The 24,716-nt window shown below is 49.2% G+C and overlaps 1 protein-coding gene across 7 annotated transcripts in view; it reads left to right on the top strand.

Annotated features, from left to right (window-relative positions):
- Positions 1 to 20,825, top strand: part of cited4b (Cbp/p300 interacting transactivator with ED-rich tail 4b) — a 67,756-nt gene extending 46,931 nt beyond the window's left edge. The window contains exons 4-5 of one of the 7 annotated variants that reach the window (XR_015865046.1): positions 7,518 to 7,641; positions 20,550 to 20,825. Coding sequence is in view for 6 of the 7 variants with exons in the window: in XM_088410220.1 (XP_088266346.1) it covers positions 15,100 to 15,825 (726 nt within the window). In the remaining variant the exon portion in view is untranslated. Of the gene's footprint in view, positions 1 to 7,517; positions 7,642 to 14,427; positions 14,755 to 15,094; positions 16,889 to 20,549 lie in introns of those variants that run through there. The other 6 variants (XM_088410220.1, XM_088410219.1, XM_088410218.1 and 3 more) reach the window with 6 other exon arrangements.
- The last annotated feature ends 3,891 nt before the right edge of the window (positions 20,826 to 24,716 follow it).

Raw genomic sequence — 24,716 nt, 5'->3', positions numbered from 1 at the left:
GGGTTTTGCTATGGCAAGCATTTAGCATCGTTTTCTGAGCTTCCTCCATTTTGTAGTAAAGGGAATCGAGTGTGCCGTTAGAATGAATCCATATCTATAATATGTTTTTCAGAGACAAGCCCAATTTTGGGACAGCATCACGCATATGTAGTACGTGAAAAAAAACACAATTCTGGGGTATTGTTACGGCAAATATCTCGCGTTAATTTCGGAGCTACCCCCATGCATTATATGTTGTGTTATAGGGAATTAAGCGTGCGATCCGACTATATTCACATCTCAAATTTCATCTCCAGAGACAAGCCCGATTTTGAGAATACGTCACATATACAGTATGCAGTAGGTCAAAAAATGTTTTTCCTGCATGTCTGAGGTATTGTTATGCCAAGGATCTCGCGTCAATTTAGGAGCTCCCTCCATGTTTTCTATGTTATGTTAAAGGGAATTAAGTGTGCAATCAGAATACATCCATATCTCAAATTTCATTTTTGGAGACGAGCCCGATTTTGAGTATATAACTTATATGTAGTGAGCGGGGAAAAAAAGCAGGTCGAGATGTTTTTTCTGCATTTTTGGGCTAATTTCACGGCGGGAATCTTCCTCCGTGTATCGTCCAATCAGAATATATTCATATCCCAAATTTCGTTATCAGAGACAAGTCTGATTTTGAGAATACATCACATATACGTAGTAAGTCCATAGACAGCAGGTCAAAATGTTTTTCCGCATTTCCGGGGATTGTTACGGAAAGAATCTTGCGGTTTGAAACAGCAATATCCCGGGGATGAGCCCAGAGTGGATCTTGGATAAGCCGCCAGCCTCATGGCTTAGGTCCCCACCCCCATCTCCCTGCTCGCTCGCTCGCTCGCCGTCCCCTTCCCTCTCCCGCCCTCCCCGCGCAACATACACTACACTTGCCAATTTCATAAAAAGAGACTTTGTCATGCGTATCTCTCCTCCCGCTTCCCGGCCTCAGCGACAATAGTTGCGGCTCCACAGCGAAAACAGGAAGAAGACGGGTAGAACATTGCGAGGCTCAACGCCGCCACTTACGCTAGCGTTTTATCCGAGCGTCAGAAGCCGCAGCGCTGGGCCGTTGCTCAACACGTCGGGGCGAGGGTGGCGCAACGCAGATAGCGTTCCCGGACAGGAAGGAGAACTTGTCGCTTCCTGCCCGAGGCCGACGTTGAACCGTCGCTGCCCGGGCTAGGACGGAAACCCGACGCGGGACGGACCGGCGAAAGGCGACGGCCCGACTTTGGTTCGGAGTCCGCCGCGTACGCCGGCGGCCTAGCAAACCAGCGTATCGAAGGTTCCGTAGCCCGGCGATGCAATTGGTCGTGGTTTCGCCTACATTTATTATGCATTTCAAAAACAGGAAGGCATCATTAACATTTCCTTCCATGGCCTGTAAGCTCGGAGGACGTGCGCAACGCCGCGGACGTGCGTGAATATGTCCAAAGCGCAGCAAGAATGAAGACCAATGACCTTTACGTGACCTGTTTTGGACTGCTAAACCCCATACGCGCATCGAGGGCACCGTCATGTCACACTCAGTGATTGTTTTTTTGGAAGTATCGCGACGGATGGCCCGATGTTTTCCATCTCGAAGCCGCGTCTGTCTTTTGGGGATTCGTCGGTTGGTCTCTTGCCGTTCGGACTGAAGCGGCTTTACAAAAGAACGCCGTGCCCTAGTGCCTTGGGTCGCAATTGAAAAAATGGTGAACGTAGCCTTGTCAAGATTCCCCGCCATTTTGAGTCGGTTAAAGTGAAGCGCGCAAGAACCAGTTTGTACTTTAGAGCGGAGAGCAAAGGTGCTGTGTTGGGCACCGTTTTTGCTTTTGTGTGTGTTGAGGCTTGCAGCCCACCTCCATAGTCCGCCAACTCCCCCCCCCCCAGCTCCATCCACACAACACTTCCCGATCGTCTTTCTGCTAATGAAGCGCTTGAGCGCTAACTGAGTCCAAAGCGATTTCTGCTGTGAGTCATTTGGGTAAATATTCGGCGCTGACTTTCAATTTGGGCTCAGCTGTTAAGCAGTCAAGTTGGAGCGCACAAACGCACTGACAGACGCGCGCGCAGCTGTCAGCGCTTTGGCCGTTTTTGCTTTTGCTTTGGGAGAATTGTTTCACGCGTAGATGCCGCCGATGAAGCTACCAGGATGGAGCGTCTTTGTATCGGACCGTTTGACCCGCTTGGTTTTGGTTAAAACGACGTTACGATATGGATTCGGCAGCACGGCAAAGAGCAAATTTTCCACCGCAAATGCAGACTTCAGATTATTTGAAGTCCGTGGCGCCATCGCTCTCCTTCTGTCGAAGGTTGCACAGGCTCCGCCCCCAACTTGCACGTCCAATCACATTCGGATAACTTTGCGACATTGCAGACGCTCGGAACTACAAGCGGTGGGACTTTTTGTCACATTTTGGAACATCAGACCGTCTGTGAGGCCAATAAGGAGTCTGCCATTGTAATTCAACCACCTGTTGATTTTCACGGTTTCACTGTCACAACAGATAGACCGATGACCGGCTGAGACAATTTTCACCGTTGTTATTCACCATATTGCATATCGGCATAGCTCTTTCTTACATATCTTACGGCCCAGAATCTCTGACATAACGCCTCTCTGATCATGGAGACTTGCACTTGAATGCAGCGTCTGTGAAGGAGCTTCACCGATCGCTCACAACGTGGGGAATCGGAAAACACTTTTTAACATGCGACTATGAACGCAAGAAAATGTGAAGGCTTTAGGAAGATGACATTTATTCTGTTTTAACATCGTGTCTTATACAGAGTAACTTAGAAAACAGCAGAATTTGACCCTAAAATGAAGTGTGCATCCTATACACCGGCGCGTCCTATATTATGGGAATTACGGTACATTAAAAAAAGAATTTGAAAAAGCTAGGCGAACTGTTACCTGGAACTACCTGTACATTGCGGTTGCAAACTTCCTGCCACTTTTGGTATGCTGAGTAACTTGCGAGACACGTTACGCAAACATTCAACACAGGCGGCCGCCTCTTCTCATTTTTTCACTTTCCGATTGGCTAACGTTGGGTTGATGTTGACCGGCCGCATCGGGAATTGAGGTCCGAAATCCAGAACAGGTTTAATTCAACAGTTAAACGTTTAAATATAATCAATTGGCCCTTTGCCGCCACCGACCGGAAATTTGCTTGGAAAAAGGCCCCAAGTAAACCAGATTGTGGCTCTCGGGGGCCGACTGCGCTTGACATTCCCGAAACGCGGGGCTATAAACCAAGCTGTCTGAGATGCCAGCTGAGCCGGACAAACGTGCTGCGGGTACTTTTCCGTTTTCGATTCAATTCTTGATCGATTCTCTTTCGGGAATCAACAGGTAGATCGCATCCTCTCTGTCTTATGTTGTGGTGTAGTTTTTGCTTCATGGTAGGGACCAACTCCTGCATTTTCTGTCCACCAAAATGGTCCCCGCAAAATCAAAACTTCTTTTGAGGGTCCAGACTTGCTTTAAGAGAGTATGGCATTTTTGTTTTAGGTTGAAGTGCCCAAGCTAGCCAAACAGGCCGCAGGTACGTGCGGGTGCGCGTGGGAGCCGGGCGACATCTGCGAGTCAATTAGCTTGAAAGAAGAGAAAAGGTCCCCGCCCCCCTCCCTCGCCCCCCTCCCTCGCACCCCTCCTCCACCACCGCGCGCGGCCCTTCCTCCACCAAACAACCGGCGAGCCGGACGGCCCGACCGGCTTCGGCGCTGTCGCGAAACTGGCCCTCGCCGGCGGGGGGATGGGCGCCGTTCTGGGCCCGGCCCGCCAGGGTGGCGGGGCCGTGAGGTTGGATGTCAAGAATGTGGCTTTTGTGTGTTTTGCGCCAGACGGATGGGGCGCTGGCCGGGTCGACTTGCGCGCCGGCCGCGTCTCCGAACCGGAAGCCCGATACGTGCAGACCTTCATGTGGCATGTCACAATTTAGGATCGGAGCTAAATATCCATCCGGCCTCATTAGGGACCCCGGAAAAATGAATGATCGCGCTCGTCGTGGCCATCTTTTCCTCCGAGTGCCGGTTAGACAAGTGGGACGGGCGCTTCCGGCGTCCACTCGGTCCGCCCTCCCCCACGCCCGCGCGCGCATTCCTCGAGGTAGCCGGAAACATCATCGGCGGCCCCGGGGCAGGAGGCGCAGCGGAGGCCACGATGTCGACGAGGACGCCCCAAGAACGCCGTCGCTCGGTTACGGAGGCTTCCCGCTCGGGACCGTCAACGAGCGCCATCGCTCGGTAACCGTGGCCGGCTCGGATAGGCGAGCCGTTTGCCTAGCTCGCGTGGAGTCGTCATAGGCGCGCGCCGACACCTGCGAGGCGCCGAGGCCGCCGAGGCCGCCGGCTTATCACACCTCCGGCATCCAGATAAGGGCAAAGGGAATTGTCAGCTGCGGCGGCCAACGTTATTTTAGCGGTTATCTGACGTCTCAGACTTCCCTTCGTGAGCGCTACTTTGCCGACCCGCGGAAAGGTTTGAAGGCCGCGCCGCCGCCGCGCTTCAGTCACGTGGCAAAAAGCGCCAGAGCAAATACAAGGAAAAAATCGTTCTTTCTTTTTAGACAAAGGCTAAGAATATATTCCTCACGGTATGCCTTTTTTACTTTCTTAAAATGGACTTTCGCAGCCTATCTATTAACAAAGCGGAAAATGGAGGATGGACCAGAAATAGGGGGCCGTCTCAGAGTGCAACTTTGAAGCGCCGTCGCTTACAGAAAACCGACGAGAGGGATTGCAAAAGATTTAAGAGGGACGTTTTCACACCTTTCGCACCAGCGCGCACGCAGAAAGAGTTTGTGTGTGAAGGCTGCCAATGGCCTCCTTCCAAAGAAACCTCTGCTGAATGTGTGTTTGTTTTTTTGTTTTGTTTTTTATAGCCATTATTTTGGATCTGGACACAGTGCTGTTGGAAGCGGTCCAGAATCTTGCAATAGCGCTTTAACCGACAACCGCAGAACAGTTGCAAGAGGGAATTTCCACCTCAAAGTCAACGGGGAGGGACGGGGGCGGTTTTCAACCACTTTGAATACGAGTGGCAGTTTGGATACAAGAACAGACAAGAACAGCCCAAAGCGGGACCTTTTCAGGGAGGGATGGACGGATGGAGATGCCTATTACTTGACTGCGATGATCGCTAATCTCCTCCACCCTGATTGGTTCAACCGCGGGGGAAATTTTGACCCAACCCGGGCTTTTTTTATGTGCGATATCAAAGGAAAGCTATCCCAAAAAAAAAACACCCGGGATGCTAAAATATTGAATAGATTGTCAAAACGTGGACTTGTTCTTCTAAATGTTTGCAAACGGGAGGTGGAGAGGTACACCCTGCAGATGTCAAATTGAGCCCATGTCAATCTCATTTACTGCCATTCAAAATTGGAACAACTGTCAATTTTGGGCATATTGAAGACCAAATGATTTATCATGCATTTCCTCTGATTTTTGCATGCATCCTTTCAACCGCAAATCGCGAACGAGGCGCAATAGACTCCCAAACCACCAGGGGTGCTAGCGGAGAACTTGTGATTCAATGACTTCGTTGAGCGTCTTAGCCTGACCCCCAAAATGGAAAGTTCTTGCTATGCATTGTGGGACTTGTAGTTGACAAAAGGCTTGGATCCAAGAACTAAATGTTGCAAGAAAGCTTTTATTTTGCTACAGGGAAGCGTATAGGAACATGTAACGTTCCCGTCTGCCAAATCTGCAGCATTGAATAGCTGTTAAGGTGTTTTGTTTTGTTTTCTCACAAAATGAAGATTCGTCGGAACGAAATAGCCTTTGAATATATATATTTACAGTATATGTAAAAATGCATCTGTATGGATAGGGCTGATGCCACCTACCGTTGCTCAAAATCTTACACGCTGTCCCTTTAAAGATTCGTTTTCAAAAGATTGTCTTTTCAGGCTAACGAATGCACTACATCATCGAGATTTGCTCTCCAGATGAGGTTTTTTTTTTTTTTTTCAAAGCTGCATTTTGGACCACTGCCAGTCAGTATTAGATACATTCCGAGCATTTCTCTTCCGACTTGAACTGGTTTAAGACCTGATGAGGCCTGCTCATTAAAATGCCAGAGTTGGAGCGGACTTGAAATAGTTGATGCGATTGATGGCTGGACACGGAGGAACAGCCGTTCTGAATGCAACGCAGGAGCCGCAAGCGTTTACCCGGTAAACGCTCATACGTACGTAATGGGGCGCCTCGCCTTCAGATGCTTTTGACGTAAGATTGATGACTTTTAACCCTTTAATGGCTGGACTAGGGAACCAAAAAACCTGTAAATAAAAAAAAAAAAAATCATTTTTTATAAACCAAAACCCCAAGTAACTAATAAGTGACTTGAACTCTGCAGCATACAGTCCAGTGCGACTTATCTGCAGTTTTTTTACTTGCCACCAGGGGCAATCTCCCGGTAAGCAAAAGAATACGGAAAAAGATGCTATCCAAGTATTGCATTTGAGTTTCAACTGCTATTTTCCTCATCACTAGGCGGCACTCTCTCCTTAGTAAATGAAATAAGGCATGTTATGATTGTGTTGGTGCAGTATTCCAACAATCTGAGCATGAAAATATGTAGGTGTTGCTAGTATGTGTAAACATGGAAGTTTGTTCAGTTTGTTTTTTTTTTTTTCATAAAAACAAAAATTAAATAAATTCCATGTATAATTTTGTTACATGTTACAACATGCAGCTTGTAGTCCAGTACATGACACAAATCAATTTTCAGTTCAATTTTTGCTGACGCGGCTTGTATCCGCATGTGCCTTTATAGTCCGCAAAATACGGTTCTTCCTTTAAGTCTTTTTTTCCCAACAAGTTTCTTTGTTATGTTCGGTCATCCACAATATGACACAGCAAAAATTCCAAACTTTGAAATATTAGGTTATATTTTAAGCCTTTTTCTGCGTAAATATCTGATGTTGCAACATGCGGCTTATAATCCAGTATATACCCAAAATCCATTTTCTGTTTTCTGTTTCTACAACTTCATTAAAAACAAAAAACCACCTGGCTCAGTACCAGTGGACTTTGTGCTGCAGTTGGATGACTTGCTGAATAAATGAAAATGTGGATCACTCTTGTTTGTTTACCGTTGCGTCACCCTGATAAAGCGTTTATTTTTAGACGTGTTTTTTTGCTGCAATACCCGCCAGTGGACTTGTTGCACTTGACTTCAAGCATGTGAGCGCACGCAAAACGTGACTCGCTTGTGAGCGGTACAACTTTACATAGCCGGCGTCCAAATCAACAAAGCAGAATGCTGGCTGCTTACAGATGCAAAACGGAAGCAAATAAAAAAAAAGGAACGCAGTAGCGGAGGAGGTTTGTTTACTGTGAATCATCGTCATTTGCGGTGTCCTATAGGCCACGCCCATTAACCTCGTGAAACGTTGCTGACGTGGTTTTTCGGACAAAATAGCAGTTTCGATTGTCCAGCGGGATCACCAAAGTCAATAAAAACGTTAAACAATGTTACTTTTCTTTGCCGCTAGGTGGTGCTACGCTACGATGAAAAAAAAGTTCACGGATGTCTTCAGGAAAGGACACCTATCAAAGACGTGAAATTTTGAGAAGTTGGATCATCTGTGTTGAATTACAGCAGCTTTTACTCTTACGGTGAGTTGTCGCGCTTTGTGTCGCTGAATAGACCACGCCCATTATCGAAAAATAGCAAATATTAGGTGCCATTCCATGACTTTTCCAGCATGTTTAGGACCTCGAAATGCCGTTTCATTTCGGAGAAGTATCATAGTAGTAAATTTCCAGAGGAAATGAAAGCTCGAAACGGGCATTCAATTATTAAAATATTTGTCGGTTAACTTGATAATAGATGAGCTGTCGATGAATCGATCAAATGCGTTTTTCAGTCCGGGTGTGTTCTGTTTTGTTGGTTGTGCTGCCACGGAGCGAAACTTCTTTTCTTCCACGAGGTATAGACAGGAAACTATTTGTTACTGTTTTACCGTCGCGTTGGTGCGACAAAGTTTTGCCCGCACCCGACGTGGGTTGCGTTTAATTTTAGCCGTAAAAAAAACACTGTGGGAAGATAGTGCTTCATGTACAACAAAAACAAGGTGAGTCAGCATTGGCGTGGAACATTCACAAATGTTGTCGGAAAGCCCTTTCCCCAAGTGGCGCGTTCCGACTTCCGAGCGCCCCCCCCCCCTCCCTGTTTTTTTTTTTTATGTATTTATTTTCATTTTAGCTTTCATTCAGCCCCCAAGCCAAAGTCCCGCTCACCCAGTTCACCCTGTGTTGCCCCCCCCCCCCCCCCCCACACGCTCCCTCCCCCCGCAGCCTTGACTCAGGCTTATTGCCCTCGCTCAGCTGCTCAGCTCCTCGCCGACTGTTGATTGGTGCGCCAGAGGAGAAGGAAGCCTTGGGAGTATTTATAGACTCTCTCGTTTACCAGAACAATAACAACCCCCGCCTCCCCCGCGTACGCGCGCACCTCTCTCAAACGCACACAATGAGAAGAGGCCGCATGACTTTTGGACTTCACGTGGGACACTTTGCTGGTCGCTCACATGCACAGATAACAATGGCGGAAGATGAACTTTGCCAAGCGCGTACGTGGGCCCAAGAAAAGCCTGGCGCTTTCAGGAAGTGGCGGCGCGGCGGCCGCGGCCTTGCGCTAGCAACGTGCACACTATGCACTTCAACAAATATTCTCATGGAAGTTCCTCTTGGACTGCTGACAATACATGAACGCCGCCGCAGCCGTTAAGGCGCGGCGGCCATTTGGAAAAGCTTTTCCTGTCCGTTCCCCACACGTGAAAATCTTCCGGCTAGCGTCACGTACGCTACGGATGCTTTGCTTCTCTGCTTTCGGAATCAATTTGAATGACGCCGCCGGTGTAAACGCTTCGGGAGTTAGGCCGATTTGAAAAACACGTGTCATTTCTGGTCCTCGCCGTTGAGTTTTACTTGACGCGCGGCTTCCCCCGCCCCCGCACATGAGAACCTGCCAGCTACCGTAACGTGTGTGTTACTGCCGCTAAACTCCGCTTGTCTGCTTTCGCGATCTGTTCGAGTTGCGCCGCTGGCGCAAATGCTCCAGGAGTTACGGTCATTTGAAAAACATGCGTCATTTCTTGCCTCCTCTGTCGAGCTTTATTTTCATCGACGGCTTCCCCCCTCCCCCGCACGTGAGAACCTGCCGGCTTCCGAAAAGTATGCGTTCTCGCCGATAAGATCCACTTCTCTGCTTTCGGAATCCGTGCGAATTGCATCGCTGGCGCAAATGCTGCGGGAGCTACGGTCATTTGAAAAACAAGCGTCATTTCCTGTCTCCTCTGTCACTCTTTATTATGACGAACGGCTTCCCCCTCCCCCACACGTGAGAACCTGCCGGCCACCGTACTTGGTCACGCAAAGATCTGCTTCTCCGCTTTCAGAATCCGGATCACAACGCTAGCGCAAACAGTTGCGGGGTTACAGTCGTTTGAAAAACCTGTCATTTCTCCTCTTCCGCGTCACTCTTTACGACAAAACACGGCTTCTTCTTCCCTTGCACGTGAAAACCTGCTAGCTAGTACGGTGTGTATCGACGTAAAGCCCCGCCTCTCTGCATTCGGAAGCCATTGGAGTTATGTTTCTAGCGCAAACGCTTCAGGAGTTCCGGCGTTTTGAAAATACGCCTCAGCGATGACGAGTTCGCATCTTAAGGCATAAACTCGTTTCTTTGCGGACGACAAGCTTTGAAGTTAAAAACGGCATTCTGCCTAACCTCCGGCAGTAGGCCATGACAGAAGGAAACGCTCCGACGAACTCTTCTTCATGGGCTTCATGTGATCGGGAACTTTCATGTGTATTTTGGGACTTTAGGTCGCAAGGGTCCGGGTGTCTGTTTACCACAGAATTCTCTCGCTAGACTGGTAACGTAACCCGTAGAGAATCTGTCGCTCCGTTGTTTTATTTTAGCCCGATTCCATCAAACTTTGTCCCCACCGGCGGCGGGCCTTTTACAAATTCTTGCTGCTCCGTCATCCGTCCGTGGTTATTATCCGCGATTCGAAGTCGGAGACCTCGGACCTCCGCCGCGGCGATACCTTGATCGGTAACGTCAACGCAAACACGGCTTTGGCGCAAATATCAAAAGTCGAGCGGAATTGTGGCGCGTCGGCGACATAGAGAAGGAAAAGGGCCGCCTACTTTGGCCGCTGCCGTTACTGTGGAGCTCACCTGCGTTTACTTTGCTTCTGTTTGCTGACATTTGTACAGTTGAGTCCCGTATGTGCACTGAGGGCGTGGGCGCCCGGTTTTCGTTTCAAGCGTTCAGTAAGGGCAGCGATATTGGATACGGCGTACTTGCAAATAACATGTAAATTGTTGCAGCGGGTCGAGATGTTCAGTCGCTGACGCAAAATTGCAAACGGGCGGTGCCAGTCCTTACTCTAGTTATCAAAACCGGCCTCAAGATCACTTGTTGAATTTCTCGTCCCGGAATCTTAGGCATTTTTTTGTATTGTGTCATTTACAAGGCTATATTGGTGGTTTGTCTACTAGAAGCTAGCGCAAAAAAAAACACCTGCAGGGGAGCCGCAAGGCTCAAATCATGAGAAATAAGTTGCGCCTTATTCCTACCTTGTACCGGTACCTATTTTTCAAACAGTCATTACTAAAGATCGGAATAAGGCAGAGGCGGACCTTGAAATGCGAGTGAAAACGCTCAAAATCAGCTGTCACTCTAGCGGCGGCCTTTCCCGAAAACACTCGACCCCGAAAGAGTTAACGGATATTATGCGGTCGTTTGGATGCGACTATCAGCGTAGCGAGAATTAACGCGAAAAGATTCCCGGGAAAGCTTTGCGCTAGAAATCCTTTCTTTATCCTCAGCACGATTGCTTGATGATTGAAAGGCGCTTGCTTCAATAAGACAATATTGTGACTTGTTCACATAAAACAGGTCTTTTGAAAATCCTGCTTTTATAGGCCTGTTAAAGAGGCGCTTTGTAGCAGCGCCTGTAATTACCCGGGCTTCTGGGTAATGGATTTGGCGCGCTAGACAAGAAAGCGGCAGCAGCATCTTACGCGCGTAGCACTTCTTGTTTTTGATGTCGCCGGCATTTGGAGCGTGGACACACCTTTCAGATTTACTAAGTTAATTACCGGCGCTACGCTTTTGTCATGTATGTCGGTCAATTTGCCGCGACCGCGGCGCGGTCATAGAAAAAGGCAACGACAGCCTCGGGGCGCGCGCGCGTTGGCAAACGGCGAAGCCGAGCCGCGCAAAGCTGGAGACGCCGCTCCGGGGTCGGCCGTTTTTTCTGCCTTCCAAAGATGTGACGTTCCCCGCGGTCCCGTTTGAGCGCAGTCGCAGCCGGCGTGTCGTGCGTGCGTCGTCGTCGGCCAACGGCTTGGACAAAGTGCATCGGTGCCGCGCCGACCGTTCAAACCAACTCCACGCTACTTGATTTGCAACAGAAAAAGTGGAGTTTTTAGCCCAAGGGACTTCCGTCCTTCTATTTCACCACTTTTACAACGCAAATTGGGTGTTGGGGATTTTTCACTAGCCTGGGGTTAACATCCTATTGAATCGCGAGTCAGTCAAAGATTCCAACCTTAATACTAACGTACCACTGTGAGGAATATCAAAAGGGGCAGTGCTAACCCTGCGGTTTGTTGATTGGTCGACAGATTATCCGGGAAGAACACAAATGTTCGACTTGGAAGATTATTTTAGCTTTAATGTGACTGTATGTGCTTTTCAGGTCTTTTTTTTCCCTGTCCTTTTAGTCATGAAAGTAATTTTCCCACGACACCGTGCCCCCCTTTTGACGTAATCGACGTCAATGAACTGAATGTCTGAAGCGCATTTGTCATCCAATTTTTCTCCGAGGTGGGCGGGCGGATCGGTCCGAGCGTCTCGCGTCCCGAAATCTCATTGGGGAGGAACGCCATTTTCCATCCGCGCGTCATTTGCCGTCCCTAAAGATGAATCATCCATTCACTTTGAGAGCATATTTACGCCGGCGTCACCGTCTCCAAACATGCCGAGTCGACGTGAAATGAGTCACGCCGGCGCTCCGCGCCAACGCCGAGCGGAAGCGCCGCTCGCGCCCTCTCGCTCCCGTTGACGGTCACGTGACCCCCCCGGTCACACAGCCAGCGGACCGGCTCACATGTTCCGGGATCGATAAATGGCGGCCGTGCGCGTGTGTTTGTTTGTTTTGTGTCGGCTCCGCCCCCAAAATCAGGGGCAGGAAACATCCGTCCGCCGTACGCGGAGCAGAAGCCTCCCGTTCCAGGGAAATGTTTGTGTGAACGCGTGCTAAAAATAACATTAGACACAATGGGCCCGCAACGCAAGTGGTCTGACGGAAATTTGGGGTCCGGTCGAACCGCGTTAGAAACTGTGAGGACCCCCTTTGTCTCGTAAATTTTGATGAATTCTAGTTGTTGAAAACAAACTCTTATCGGGCTGGCTTGTTCCACAGTCACGATTGTGACAAAAACCGCAAATATATCATTCTGCTACAGTCGTACTCCTGCTTACCAAATTCATTCCTTTTGTAACTTGAATCTTTCACGAGTAGAACCGCGTTTTACATGGAAATAACCTAATCCGTTCCAGATATGCTCTTAAACCCTTTAAATGGATATCATTACATTTTAAAAATGCATCACAAACAGTGACAAATCCATACTACATTGGTGCATCAAATATACATGTAAAGAATAATAGAAAATGCTCCTTTAAGTCATTTAATTATTCATATTCATTGTAGCGGTCGACTATATGATTGCAGTTCACTTGTTTACCTTGAGATGCTGCTTGTGTGTTGCTGATGAGTGCAGAGAGAGAGAGAGAGCGAGACACTTTTTTAGGACGTTTCATTTGTACATTTTTATTTGACATTCCCAGCGATCCAGGAATCATGTACAACAGGAACAATAATACTGTAAATATATATTTTTTTGGGATTGTTTTGAGCATGGAAGTTGACATAAGTTTAGTTTGGGGTCATGCCAAGTGCTGCCTGTGTGATGCCATTGTTAAAGCGCTAACGACATGCTAACGCCATACAAACGCCACTTGCCGTTTGCCATTTGCAGACGCATTTCCTGGACCGTGGCCGGCCCCCCTCGCTCGGGGGAGGAATACTTAAATAGTCAAAATAATCTATTATTTTGACACTTGAAAATAATCGATCACTTGAAAGCTTTCCTAAAATAATTGATTACTTGAATAACTTAATTTCAAAGTTTATTTAGGTCCATCATTTAGCCAAACAAGGGGGGGGGGCAAAGAAATGTAAATAAGTATTTAGGGTTGAATTTCTGTATACTTAAAAAAAAAAAAAGCATCAAAAGCCGTCTTTGGGATTGAATGAAGCATCTGACACTTATTGCTGGACAAGTTGGCGTTATCATCAACAAAATGCCCGCCGCCTTTCAAGTCTTTCTCCAAACACACGTCTCATGTCTCCTGTGCGAGGGGAAAAAAAAAAAAAAAAAGAGGTCAGCTGCCTGCAAGGACCTTTTCCGATTGGGCCCCCCTCTCCCTCTCTCCAATAATCTGCCTGATGACATCACAGCCAGCGGCTACGTTTGCGTTCCGCCGTAAAGTCAACGGGAGAGAAGACATGTCTTCGTTTTTTTTTTTTTTCTGCGGGCGGCCAGGTGGGAAAGGCTTGAAAAAAAAACCACACACACAAAACATGACAACACGGTCATGCTGCGAGTGCACGGCGACATCTTTGCCATTTGATTTGCGGAAGTCATCGCTGACCTCAGCGACAAACCCGCACATGCATCAATATATTTACATGCATGTCGCTCGACAACTTTTGTTTGTTGTTTTTCGGGCTTGTCTGCCGGGAAAATTGCAACGCAACGCGCGTCCGTATGAAACGACAAAACGGAGGCGCGCACGTTTTGCAAACCGCTCGCCATCCAGCGACCGGTTGTGTCAAGTTTTGCAAACGAGTCCCGATTGAGCAATTGGTTGCGTCACGTTCCAATCGATTCACTCTTATTTTGAAAGCAGTGTGCCCTTCGAGCGATCGGTTGCTTTATGTTCCACCTGATTTACCCTTCATTTGGAAGTGACGTGCTGTTCAAAGCATTATATATTTTCTCATCTATTTCTAGCAAACTGGATCGATCTATCTATCTATCTATCTAGATCGAGTATTAACATGCTGTTAGATCTATATCTATCCATCCATCCATCCATCCATCCTCCGAAGGCAAACAATGTCTTTTTTTTTTTTTTCTTTGAGCGAAGCGCGGCGGGGGAGGAGAGTATTTAAATGCGTTTCCAGCGCTGTGAAGACCGGCCTTTTCTCCGTTCCGCCTCTGCACAATTACACTAATGGGCCAATGGGAAGCGAGGAGGCGCGGCCCCCCCACCCTCCTCCCCGGCCCCGCCCCCCCCCCTCCGCGGACAAGACCGCCTTCCTTCCTCGGGAGCTTTTTAGATGTGCATAATCCCCGAGTTGACCCAGAAAATCGTCAGCGGTCGCCTTGAAGATCTGATGCCGCCGCAGTCTTTGTGCGCACCTCGGCCGGCGATGACGCGCGGCCCCGCGGACTCCTCGCACTGAGCGAGCGTCCTCCCCCCCTCCTCTCCCTTCCCCGTCTCCCCCCCTCTTCCCTCCCTTGTCCTTCCTCGCCGCGGTGAGGAGCACCGAACCGGACCGAGCCTCGAGTGGACTAACTTTGAGGTGTGTTTTGTTTTTTGTGTGTGTGTGTGTGTGTGTTCCGGCGGAACTCGAGCCGACGGTAGGTCGCTTGCACGTCGAGCGAGCGCCTTTTATTTTCTTTTGTCCCCTCTCGGCGTCGCTCCATTGTTTGCCGCGAAAAAAAAAGGTGATAGCATGATGTCACTCTTCTTTGTTGCAACCTTGCGTGCGTAAAATCGCGCCCGGCCGCGTGCGCGCGCGCGCACACGTGCCCCCCCTTTCCCCTAATCAATCGCGTCGAATCGTACGCCGAAGCCATTTTCAAAGGCAATCGCGTCGCTTATTGTTTGTTCTCGCGACGTTTGGACGAGAAGGAAGAAAGAGGCGGGGCCTCCTAACCGCCGCCGCCCCCCCCCCAATGTGTTTGGTGTCCCCAACAGCAGGCATGGCGGAGCACCTCATGATGCCCATGAATCACGGGTCGGCCGGCGCCGGCCTGCACGCCTACCGGATGGGCATGGCGGGCCACCCGCCGCACGGCCAGCAGACGGCGGCCATGCGGGCCATGCCCGGCGGACAGATGATGCACTACGCCGGCGGCGGAGGCGCCCAGCCCGGCATGGACATGCGCCAGCGGCAGGGCATGGTGCCGCCCGGCGGGCCCATGGGCAACGCGGCCCAAATGGGCCACCACCACCACCACCAGATGATGTACAACGGGCAGCAGCACCACATGCACCAAGCCCAGCAGCAGCAGCAGCAGCAGCAGCAGCAGCAGCAGCAGCAGCACGCGGCCCAGCAGAACCAGTACATGAACGGCGGCCTGACGTCGCAGCAGCTCATGGCCAGCATGCAGCTCCAAAAACTCAACACGCAGTATCACGGACACCCGCTGGGGCCCATGGGCGGCGGGGGCCACATGGGCGGCCCCGCCGCCCAGTACCGCGTCAACCCGGCCCAGCTGGCCAACATGCAGCACATGGCGGGCCCGGCGCTGGCGCTGAACGGCATGGACGCGGACATGATCGACGAGGAGGCGCTCACCTCGCTGGTGGTGGAGCTGGGCCTGGACCGGGTCCAGGAGCTGCCCGAACTCTTCCTGGGCCAGAACGAGTTTGACTTCATCTCGGACTTCGTCAGCAAACAGCAGCCCAGCACGGTCAGCTGCTGAGACGCCGGGGCGCCCGGATCCCGGCCGCCGCCGACGCCGATGCCGACGCCGACGCCGACGCGCTCCCTTTTTATCTTGGAGGAGTCACGGCCCGCTTCCTGGACCCGAATGTCAAAAAAAAACAAAAAAACTGTCACAAAGCCACTGAACAATGACACTGTGTTTCCTCCGGGGTGTATTTATTTCTAATTTGTGGAGAACAACCACCTGCCGGGGCCAACCTTTTTTTTTTTTTTTTTTTTTTTTCCTGTTCGTGATTTTTTTTTTTTTCTGTTCCTCCCATCCAGCTTGACACAAACTCATTCGCCGCCAGCCCGCTCAAAATGGATCTTTTGACGTCTATGTCCGTCAGCGGAGCCCGGTACAAATGGATCTTGGACGGCTACAGTCGTCAATGGCGCCCGCCGAATGAGTCATATGAGCTCAGGAGCCTTCGTTTTTAGCAAGGCGTCGTCCACATTTTGTTTTTGTTCTTTCGGGGAAAAATTACCGCAAATTTCGGACCGTGAGGCGCAGGAAGATGGTACATGCGAGCTTTTTTCTTTTTGTTGACACGCACCCACTCGCAATGAATCGGTTAGAACACTGCACCGACTCAACAGTAGCGCGCCTGCTTGCGTAGACTTGTGTAGAGCGCCCCCCGGTGGCGAGTGAAACAGCAGTTCAAAGTCAACGCTTCAATAGTCTTTTGTCTCCTTTTGCTTACTGGGAGATTGCCCCCTGGTGGCTACTAAAAAGAAAAAAAATGCAGAAACGCCACACTGGATTTGAAGCGTGAGAAATAAGCGGGTCATAGTCTGAAATTGACGGCAATTTTTTTCTTTTTAGATGTGCTGTTCTCAAAAATCAACTGCTTGTACTGTACTCAGCTGTAAAACTCCGACATGTCCACACTGTTTTGTGTCCTCATGGAGACGTAGAACCGCCTTAATCACGCAGATTTCTTATTTATTCTAATTGACTGTTGGTAGTCCCTTTTTGGGGGGTGTTTAATTGAGATTGGGAACGGAGGGAGGATCTTTGTGGAAAGGGTTTGCCGATCAATAAAGATGGCCTGGATGGACGCGTGGCCTGCTTTTGCATTCATTGTGTGGCCCCGCCCCCTTCCCCCGGCTAAGCGCCGAGGCCCGACCCGCGGGTGAGGGGACGCCTCGCTTTTCCCGGCGCCATGGAAACGCGCTGCAATATTTATGCGGCGGAGTGGCGCGCTTTGACGCCGGCTTTTGTTCGCCGTCGACCGTCCTTCCACCCGTCTTCCGACGCGCCCGATTCGAGCGGCGGGCTCGGCGGGAGCCGGATAAAGATCCCGACGGCGTGTATCAACCGGCGCCATTTTTGAGACGTTTCAAGTCCATCGGATTTCGCGGGAGAGAAGTGGCGGCTTATGTCGATGCCCCCTTGTGGTCAAACTTTGAATGGTATCCGCCAACGCGCGACGATCGGGATCTTTATCGGGCTCCTGTTGAGCCGACCGTTCCAATCGGGTGCGTTGGAGGACGGACAATCGGAAAACGTCGGAAGACGCAAAGTTCCAAATCGCGCGTGTTGCCATTCTGCATGTTTTTCAAGTTGCATCTTCCAACGCATCTGACGTTTTTGACCATTCCACCCTCCAACATATCAAATGATCAGGATCTTCATCGGGCTTCTGCCAAGCTTATCATTTTTTTTTTTAATGATATTCCCTTTCGCGCATCTACTGGCGAGCCCAGCCGCTACTGTAGCTTCTATTCTATGCGCCTTATAATGCAGTGCGCATTATATATGAAATGGCGTTTTAAAATAGGCCATTCATCGACGGTGCGTCAATGATGCGGAAAATACGGTGGTGCGACTACGGCTGACAAAATCCTAGAAGTCACACATGTATTTCAAAACTTTAACAATGAAAATACACATTTTCACAGCCCCCATGGTAGCTTTAGTGCGCAGTTTCATTGTTTTTTTTGTTTTTAGTGTAATTTTACTAACAAACCTTGTGATTCCTTTTTCCATTCATTAATTGGCAATAATATTTTCGGCTCACTTTGACAAATTGTTTCTCGCAATGCCATGAACAAAAAAGACAATTTCATCTTCGTAAATACCGCGGCAATGTTTTTCCTCACTAAATAGGAGCGGCCAAAGGGGAAGAGGCTTTTCAAAGTTCCATTTAACTAACATTAGTTTCACTTACAGCACAGCAAACATTTGCTTCTTTACCGTGCGTGTGTGTGTGTGTGTGTGTGTGTGTGTGTGTGCGTGTGTGTGTGTGTTGGGGGAGGTGTGAGTGGCCAAAGAATGCTTACCTTGATGGGGGTTTAAGTGACTTAAAGCTGGTAAGCTGCGACTCACAAGAGGCCGGCTGCCTTTTCGCGCCTGGTGCACATACACACACACACACACACACACACACACACACACACACACACACACACACACACACACACACACGTTTGTCTGGCTATACTTGTGGGGACATACATTGCCATAATGCATTTCCTAGCTCCTAACCCTAATTTTGCGCGTCATAAATGATAACCTAATCCTTACCCTGTTGTCAACCCTAACCCGATTCAAAGCTGTACTCTAAACCCTCAAAAGAGTTCTGTGAGGACCGGCCCTAAATGTCTTCACTTCTCCAAAATGTCCTCGCTATGGTCTTCACGGGAACAGGAGCTCACGCACTTTTGTGCAGCCATACCCTGTGATGAGATGCCTAACCCAGTTCAAAGCTATACTCTAAAAGCAAGTCTTGGAACTTACGGGGAGTGGCCTGAGTGTCCTCACTTCTTCTTCTTTTGGCTTTCCTTTTTGGGGAATAAAAAGTTTGTCTTCTATTTGTGGAATTGAGGTAATTGTCAAATTTCATTCTTGAAAAAGCCTGCGACCGAAGGTTGCTAGTACCCGTGCTATCGGGGCAAAATTTGGTGTAGCGCCCTGATTATTTTTCATTTTTTTTTGTCCGGTGCGTCGGAACGTTGGAGTCCAGCCTTTGAAATGTTGACCTTTTGATTTTCCCATTTCAACATTTTCCCGTAGATGAGATGGAAGCGGACCGGTGCGTGAGAACTTTCAAGCGATTGTCGATGCTGGCGGAGAGGCGCGGCCTTTTAAATGTTGACATATTGCAGCCTCATAACCTTCTCTTTTGTGTCTCCGCAACATGGAGCCGTGCCAAATTTCCTGTCGAATTTTCAAAGCCGGACGTCATCGGCGGACGTATCCGCGTTCGCCAATTTGGTGTTTTTTATTCGGTCTTGTCGAAAGCGAAAAGGTCGTAAAAGTAGGCCGCGGCGCATCGCTTAGCAACGGGCCTCGCGCCTGCCCGGCGCCGATTTGGTGGGAGCGCGCGCGTGTGCGCGGCGCCCTCTAATTGCACGCTGTAATGTTATGCCTCAATTAAAGCGCTCAGTTCAGCTTGGTAAAAGCGCAATCCGGAAAAAGGCGTCAAGGCGGTTGCCACGGCGACCCCCCACATCATCTATCTTACCGGTGTTAAAAAAAGGCGGGACCTGGCCGGAACGCACGCTTCCCATCTTCTGTTAGCGTATTAGCATGCGCGTTCATTAGCTTGACTTACTTTGCATGCGAGCGTGTCTTTCCGTTCGAAAAATATTGACACGCACACAGTTATAAACAACTCCTTTTATGGTATTATGGTATTTCTCTTCAAAGTTGTGGGCTCGTCACCTGTCTCTTAACAGGGCCTTTCCAAAAACGTCTGTTTATTACTCGTTTAATGTGAGGGAGATTCGGGCGCTCAAGTGGCCCAAGTGAATCCAGTTTTCAAAATGAAAGGTTTGTCAAAATAAAATAGCTTTCAGACTGGGATAATACATCAAAGGGAGATAGTTCGTTATTTCCAGTGCGGCCCGTGCGGCCTGCTACTAGTTGACCCACCGAGCAACCGTGGTGCATGGGCCACACCGGAAATAACGTTTGGAACGCTTGACTCATTTGTGCTTTGTTTGGCTTGATCTTTGTTGTTTTGGCGACCCCTCTGGCCGCTGTGGATATTACATTTTGCAGTGAGGAAGGACAATGTGGCTCTGTAAAATGCGGCCCACGAGTGTGCGTAAGTTGTCCTTTCTTTGTCCGTTCCGACAATATGCCCCGAATGAGTTTGTTTGTTGGTCCAACAACTTGTGACTGTGAATAACATGCTAGCTAAGGTTAGCGTGTTATATAGCGCTGCCTTGTATGCGTTTAGCTCGTTTAGCATTTTTGCTTTGCGCCGGATATTTCCTTTTGGTATACGTTAGCGTGTGCATTGAAAAGTCTTCATTTGCATCTAATTAAGGTTTTGTATTGAAACGAATAGCGTTTGTGCGTACATTTTTGGACAGGAGACGCAATTGGACCCGTGTTGAACGCGAGGAAGTGAAAGGTGTGAGAAGACAACTCCGAGTTATTTATTGACGACGCACGCATGCTTCTGTCTGTTTGTTTGACGATTTCTGGGGGGGGGGGGGGCAAGACGGAGCACGCTTGAACTTGTCAGAGCGTTTCAAGGTTTTTGTCACGTTGGCGGTTTGGGTGCTTGCTTGCGGGAAAACATTATTATCTGGGGGGGGTAAGGGTTCATTTCATCAACGTGGCCACTGTTTACATGCAAGAGGCGGGGGGGGGGTTCTTTCCAGGAGCCACTCAGCAAAGCTAATTGTTTTGTTTCCCGGGGGGGGGCTTGAAAAAGCAGAGAAGGCGGCTAAGTGGCGGCGCTTTTTTTTTTTTTTTTTTGCCAGGTCCAGGCAGGTGACAGGTTGCCAGGCGACGGGAGGCTCCTCCCCCTTGGCCGCCCTCCCCAAATCCGGCCTCGCATGATTTGCCAGCTCTTTGAAGTCAAAAGCAGGCGATGTAAATAATTGATTCGGACACCTCGTCGCGTCCCGAGCACGTTGAGGCATCTCCACATCATAAATATTTAAGGCGCCTGTGATTTACACCGCCTGCCGTTATTTAGATTTTTGTGTGTGTGTGTGTGTGTGTGGGGGGGGCATAGTTTTGAAGGCGTAGCAGGATTAAAATGTTCTGAAAATCACTCAGGCTGTATGATGTTATGTGTCAAAATCTACTGAACAAATTGTGCAAGTGAGAAAAATGGCTTTGGCTTTGCTCCCCCTGCAGGCTCCAAGTTGAACTTACAGCGTTCCCTGCATTAGCACAAAATTAAAGTTCGCAAAAATACCCGCAGTATCCAAAATCTGTGACGTGGACGTGGAACATTTTTGGTGTACTTTTATTCCTTTCCTTTTTTTTTTTTAAGTTTGTATCTTTTGCTAAAACAAATACATAAAATCACAGTTTTTTTGGTCTGTTTTATAATTAAAATGAAACCCGCGATACATGTAGCCGAGCAGCGGTGTCCAAACTATGGCCCGAGGGCCATTTGTGGCCTGGCATCGACATTTTTGCGACACGACTTGGACTGCCGCCATACGGCGAATTCGTCTTACCAGCCCAACCGCGGAACGGATTCATCTCGTAACACAGGGGCCCACTGTAATGAATGAATGAAACATTTACTTTTTGACAAAAATGGACTTCATAATGAATCATTTATTGAATTTGTGAAACATTGAATCAATTGAAATCACTTTTATCTGATTATTTAGTGAAAGATTATTACATAGAAGGTTGCCATTTTGCATCCTCTGTACTCGAGAAGCGGATCTTTGGGCACGGAAATCTGGTCTTTAGGTGAGTTTTTAGCTCGGACTGTTGCGCACCATGACTGTACTTTTTTTACTGTGGCGCGTCCCGGCTGCTCTTAAAGGCCGCTAACGGAGAGTAGGTGACGCGGAGTCCGGGTGTCTTTCTGGCAAGACGTGCGCATTTTGAAAGGGCCTTAACAGGCCGACGTGGCGGAAAGCGCAAATAGTGTTTTGTTTTTTCACGGGGAGAGCGTCGGCGCCTCCTCGGCCATATTTCACAGGCCGATCGATAAAAAGGCCCCAGGTGCGATTCTGCTCCCTCCACTCGATTGCATATGATTGTGTTTACACGGAACGCGCCGTCCCGTTTTGATGAGGGTTGTTGGAAGAAGGAAAGGCGGGAGGTTGGTTAGCGGCTTCCGGAGTATTAGGGCAGCCGCCGTTGCGGCCTTGGCATTGAACTAGTCTTTTAATGGAATCAAAAAGTCTTTTTCCCCCATTCTTCAGATAGTACGTTCCACAAATCACTTTGATTCTGAATTTATGATTGCCTATGAATAAGGTTTGACTGACTTTCCTGATTGTTTTGTTTTGATCCCCTTTAGCACAGCTCCATCTAGTGGATGCGTAATGCAACCAATACTGTAGCTTCTATTCTATGCGCCGTCTAATGCGGTGCGCCGTCTATGTATGAGAGAATATTTTGATGCGATCCGCTGCTCTCGCGCGCCCTCGCCGTTGTGTGTTTTAATTTTAAAAGTCGGTTTAAGGGCCTTAAACCATTTTAAGAGCCGTAAATACTAATAAAAGAGGCGCGGGGAGCTTTTAAAGCCTTTGCAGGCTCGTCCTCGTGGCACTGCGGATTTATTTGCCCTCCCGGCTGTTAGCCTTCACTCCGTATGAAATCTAAAAAGGGCTTCCAATGCCGGCGGCTTTACGAGTCCCGCGCTCGGAGCGGGTCGACTGACGTTTTACCGTCCAGGACAAAGCAAAGCGGGCGGGACGAGGGAAGGGGGGGAAAATATTCATTCCCCGACCCCCTCCTCGCTTCTTTTCATCGCAAAGTCACGAGTTCGAAACTTAGAACGACGGCGCACTGATACGATTGACAAAAACGGAGCGACGGCTTTTATTTTCGTAGCGCGGAGCCCGGAGGCCTCCGTCCGGTTGGTCCATTTCGGCCGGTCGACATTCTTGAAGACGGCTCCTCGGTAAGCTATAAATCCAGGATAAAGAATATAGGCCGGCGAGCGACGTGATTATCTGTCTAGGTGCGGCTCCGCCGTTTGTTTTCTAATATCCGCGCGGACGTCCGGGCGGCTCTGCAAACAGAGCACGCGCGCAAAGGGCTCGGCGAGCGTCACCTTGCTCGGGAAGCGTCTCCGGTGCCCCCGGGCTGCCCGGGAAATGGAGCTTGCCGTGTGACCGCCAGACCTGACTTGAATCTCATTTCTGCGGTCGCCGCCTTCCTCCATCCCCCGCGTCTCCCTTTACACCTCCACGGCTCGGATGCGTATGACCCCGAATGTCATTTTTCTCAACCGGCGCTCGAAAAGTCCGATTCGAGCAAATTGCATGTAGCGACGTCATTTCCCGTACATAAGACGCACTTTGTTTCCCCAAAAGAAAAAAACCAAGGAGTAGGAGAAGGGCTGCGTGGTATAAACAGTAGCGCAAACCATTAGAATTTTTCTTTACTCGACACCGTTGGAGGAAGATCGATCCGTCATCCGCACCGGCCGAGTTTTGACACGGATTGCATTTTTCATATCGGCTGTATGGCTACTTTGAATAATTACCGCGACGGGACGAGCTAATGGAAGGAAGTCGGTTTGCTGTTAGCAGCCGGCGCCCGTTGCGACTAACAGCAGCCCGCGTTAGCGGAGATTGCGTGGTTTTGAATAAAAGGAGCGAGCGGACCGAACCGCCGTCCGAGTTGATCCTCGTTCGCACGCGGGAATATTACTAAAACCGAGAGGATCCGAAACCTAATGGAGGGAGGTGTGTTGAGAAGACTAATCTGTCAAGGTCGTCCCGGTTTTGCTTCACGCAGAATCCTCAGAAAGAAGCCAGCAGACTGAAACAACGTCCGAGTCCATGCTTATTCACGCCACAGGAAATTTACTTAAATGGGGAAGTTATGATGTCTCCATCTGATTCAATGAAGATTGCACCGGTTAGAGAGCGCGGCAAGGTATTCCATTTGACCCGTTTAGTAATTGCGATGTTTTGGCAAATACATCATAAACTTAGTGAAACACATGTAGCGCGCGTCTTGGGTATTTGTGGCAAAATGAGTTTCAGCTTGAATAAATACCAGAATTTGACCCTACAATGAAAGGTCCGTTCTTACAGATATGAACACAAGAAAATATAAAAAGTTTACAAAAGGTGCGATTATTTTGTTTCGCTTTAGTTTTGACATGGTTGTCAACATGAAAATTAAGCGTGCGTCCTATACACAGGTGTGGCCTATATTTGGGGAATTACGGTAAAAAGAAGTACTACAAAACGAACTGGCTCACGAGACTTGTCTATGCAGTTCTTTTTTACTTTTCGCCCCGTTTGTGACATCAACCTTCTGTATATATGTATCTATGGAAATATGCCCACCCCGGGAGAATGCCCCAATTCCGTTGGTCGTCAAATCTTTTATGCTGAAGAGTAATGTTAATGTTTTATGATTAATAGCGATGTTGCGCTTGTACTATTTTGGATAGTGTTAAAAAAAGAATGATTGCCGTTTTAAAGTTATACAAATATTCGTGATTTCATTGGTCCGGCCCACTTGGGGATAGAAACTCAACGGCGCCTCTGTTAGGAAGTTACAACAAGTGTATTTGTTTTGAGGTTTAGGGTTAGGGCGCTCATTTCTGATGGTTAGCGTAAGGACAACGGATGTCCTCACAGTGCGTGCGTTCACGTCAGTTCCAATCACCGGGCCGGCTCAGCCTTTCCTGTTGGCGCTCGGAGGATGCGCTTGAACGCCTCAGCCCACGTCACGCCCGCGCTGACAGCCAAGGTCCTTGTTGGCGTCACAAAAAAGCAAAAGCAAAGCAAAAGGGGGCCCGGCAATTGTGAAAAGCGCAAGGCGGCGGGCGACGAGGATGCCGCTGATGACGGACGGCGCTGTGGGGAACAGATGGAGACGCGGCCCGGCCGTAGCGCAACGTGTCGCGGGCCCAAGGAGAAACGCCGAGGAGACCAAAAGAGGGCGGGAGCTAGGGAGCTAGGGAGCTAGGGAGCCGGGAATATGTC

The sequence above is a fragment of the Hippichthys cyanospilos genome, chromosome 3 (assembly GCF_059441005.1).
Source record: "Hippichthys cyanospilos isolate Australia breed blue-spotted pipefish chromosome 3, RoL_Hcya_1.0, whole genome shotgun sequence".
Lineage (NCBI taxonomy): Eukaryota > Metazoa > Chordata > Actinopteri > Syngnathiformes > Syngnathidae > Hippichthys > Hippichthys cyanospilos.
Note: the sequence above shows the minus strand (reverse complement) of the source record. Positions and strands in the feature narration are given on the sequence as shown.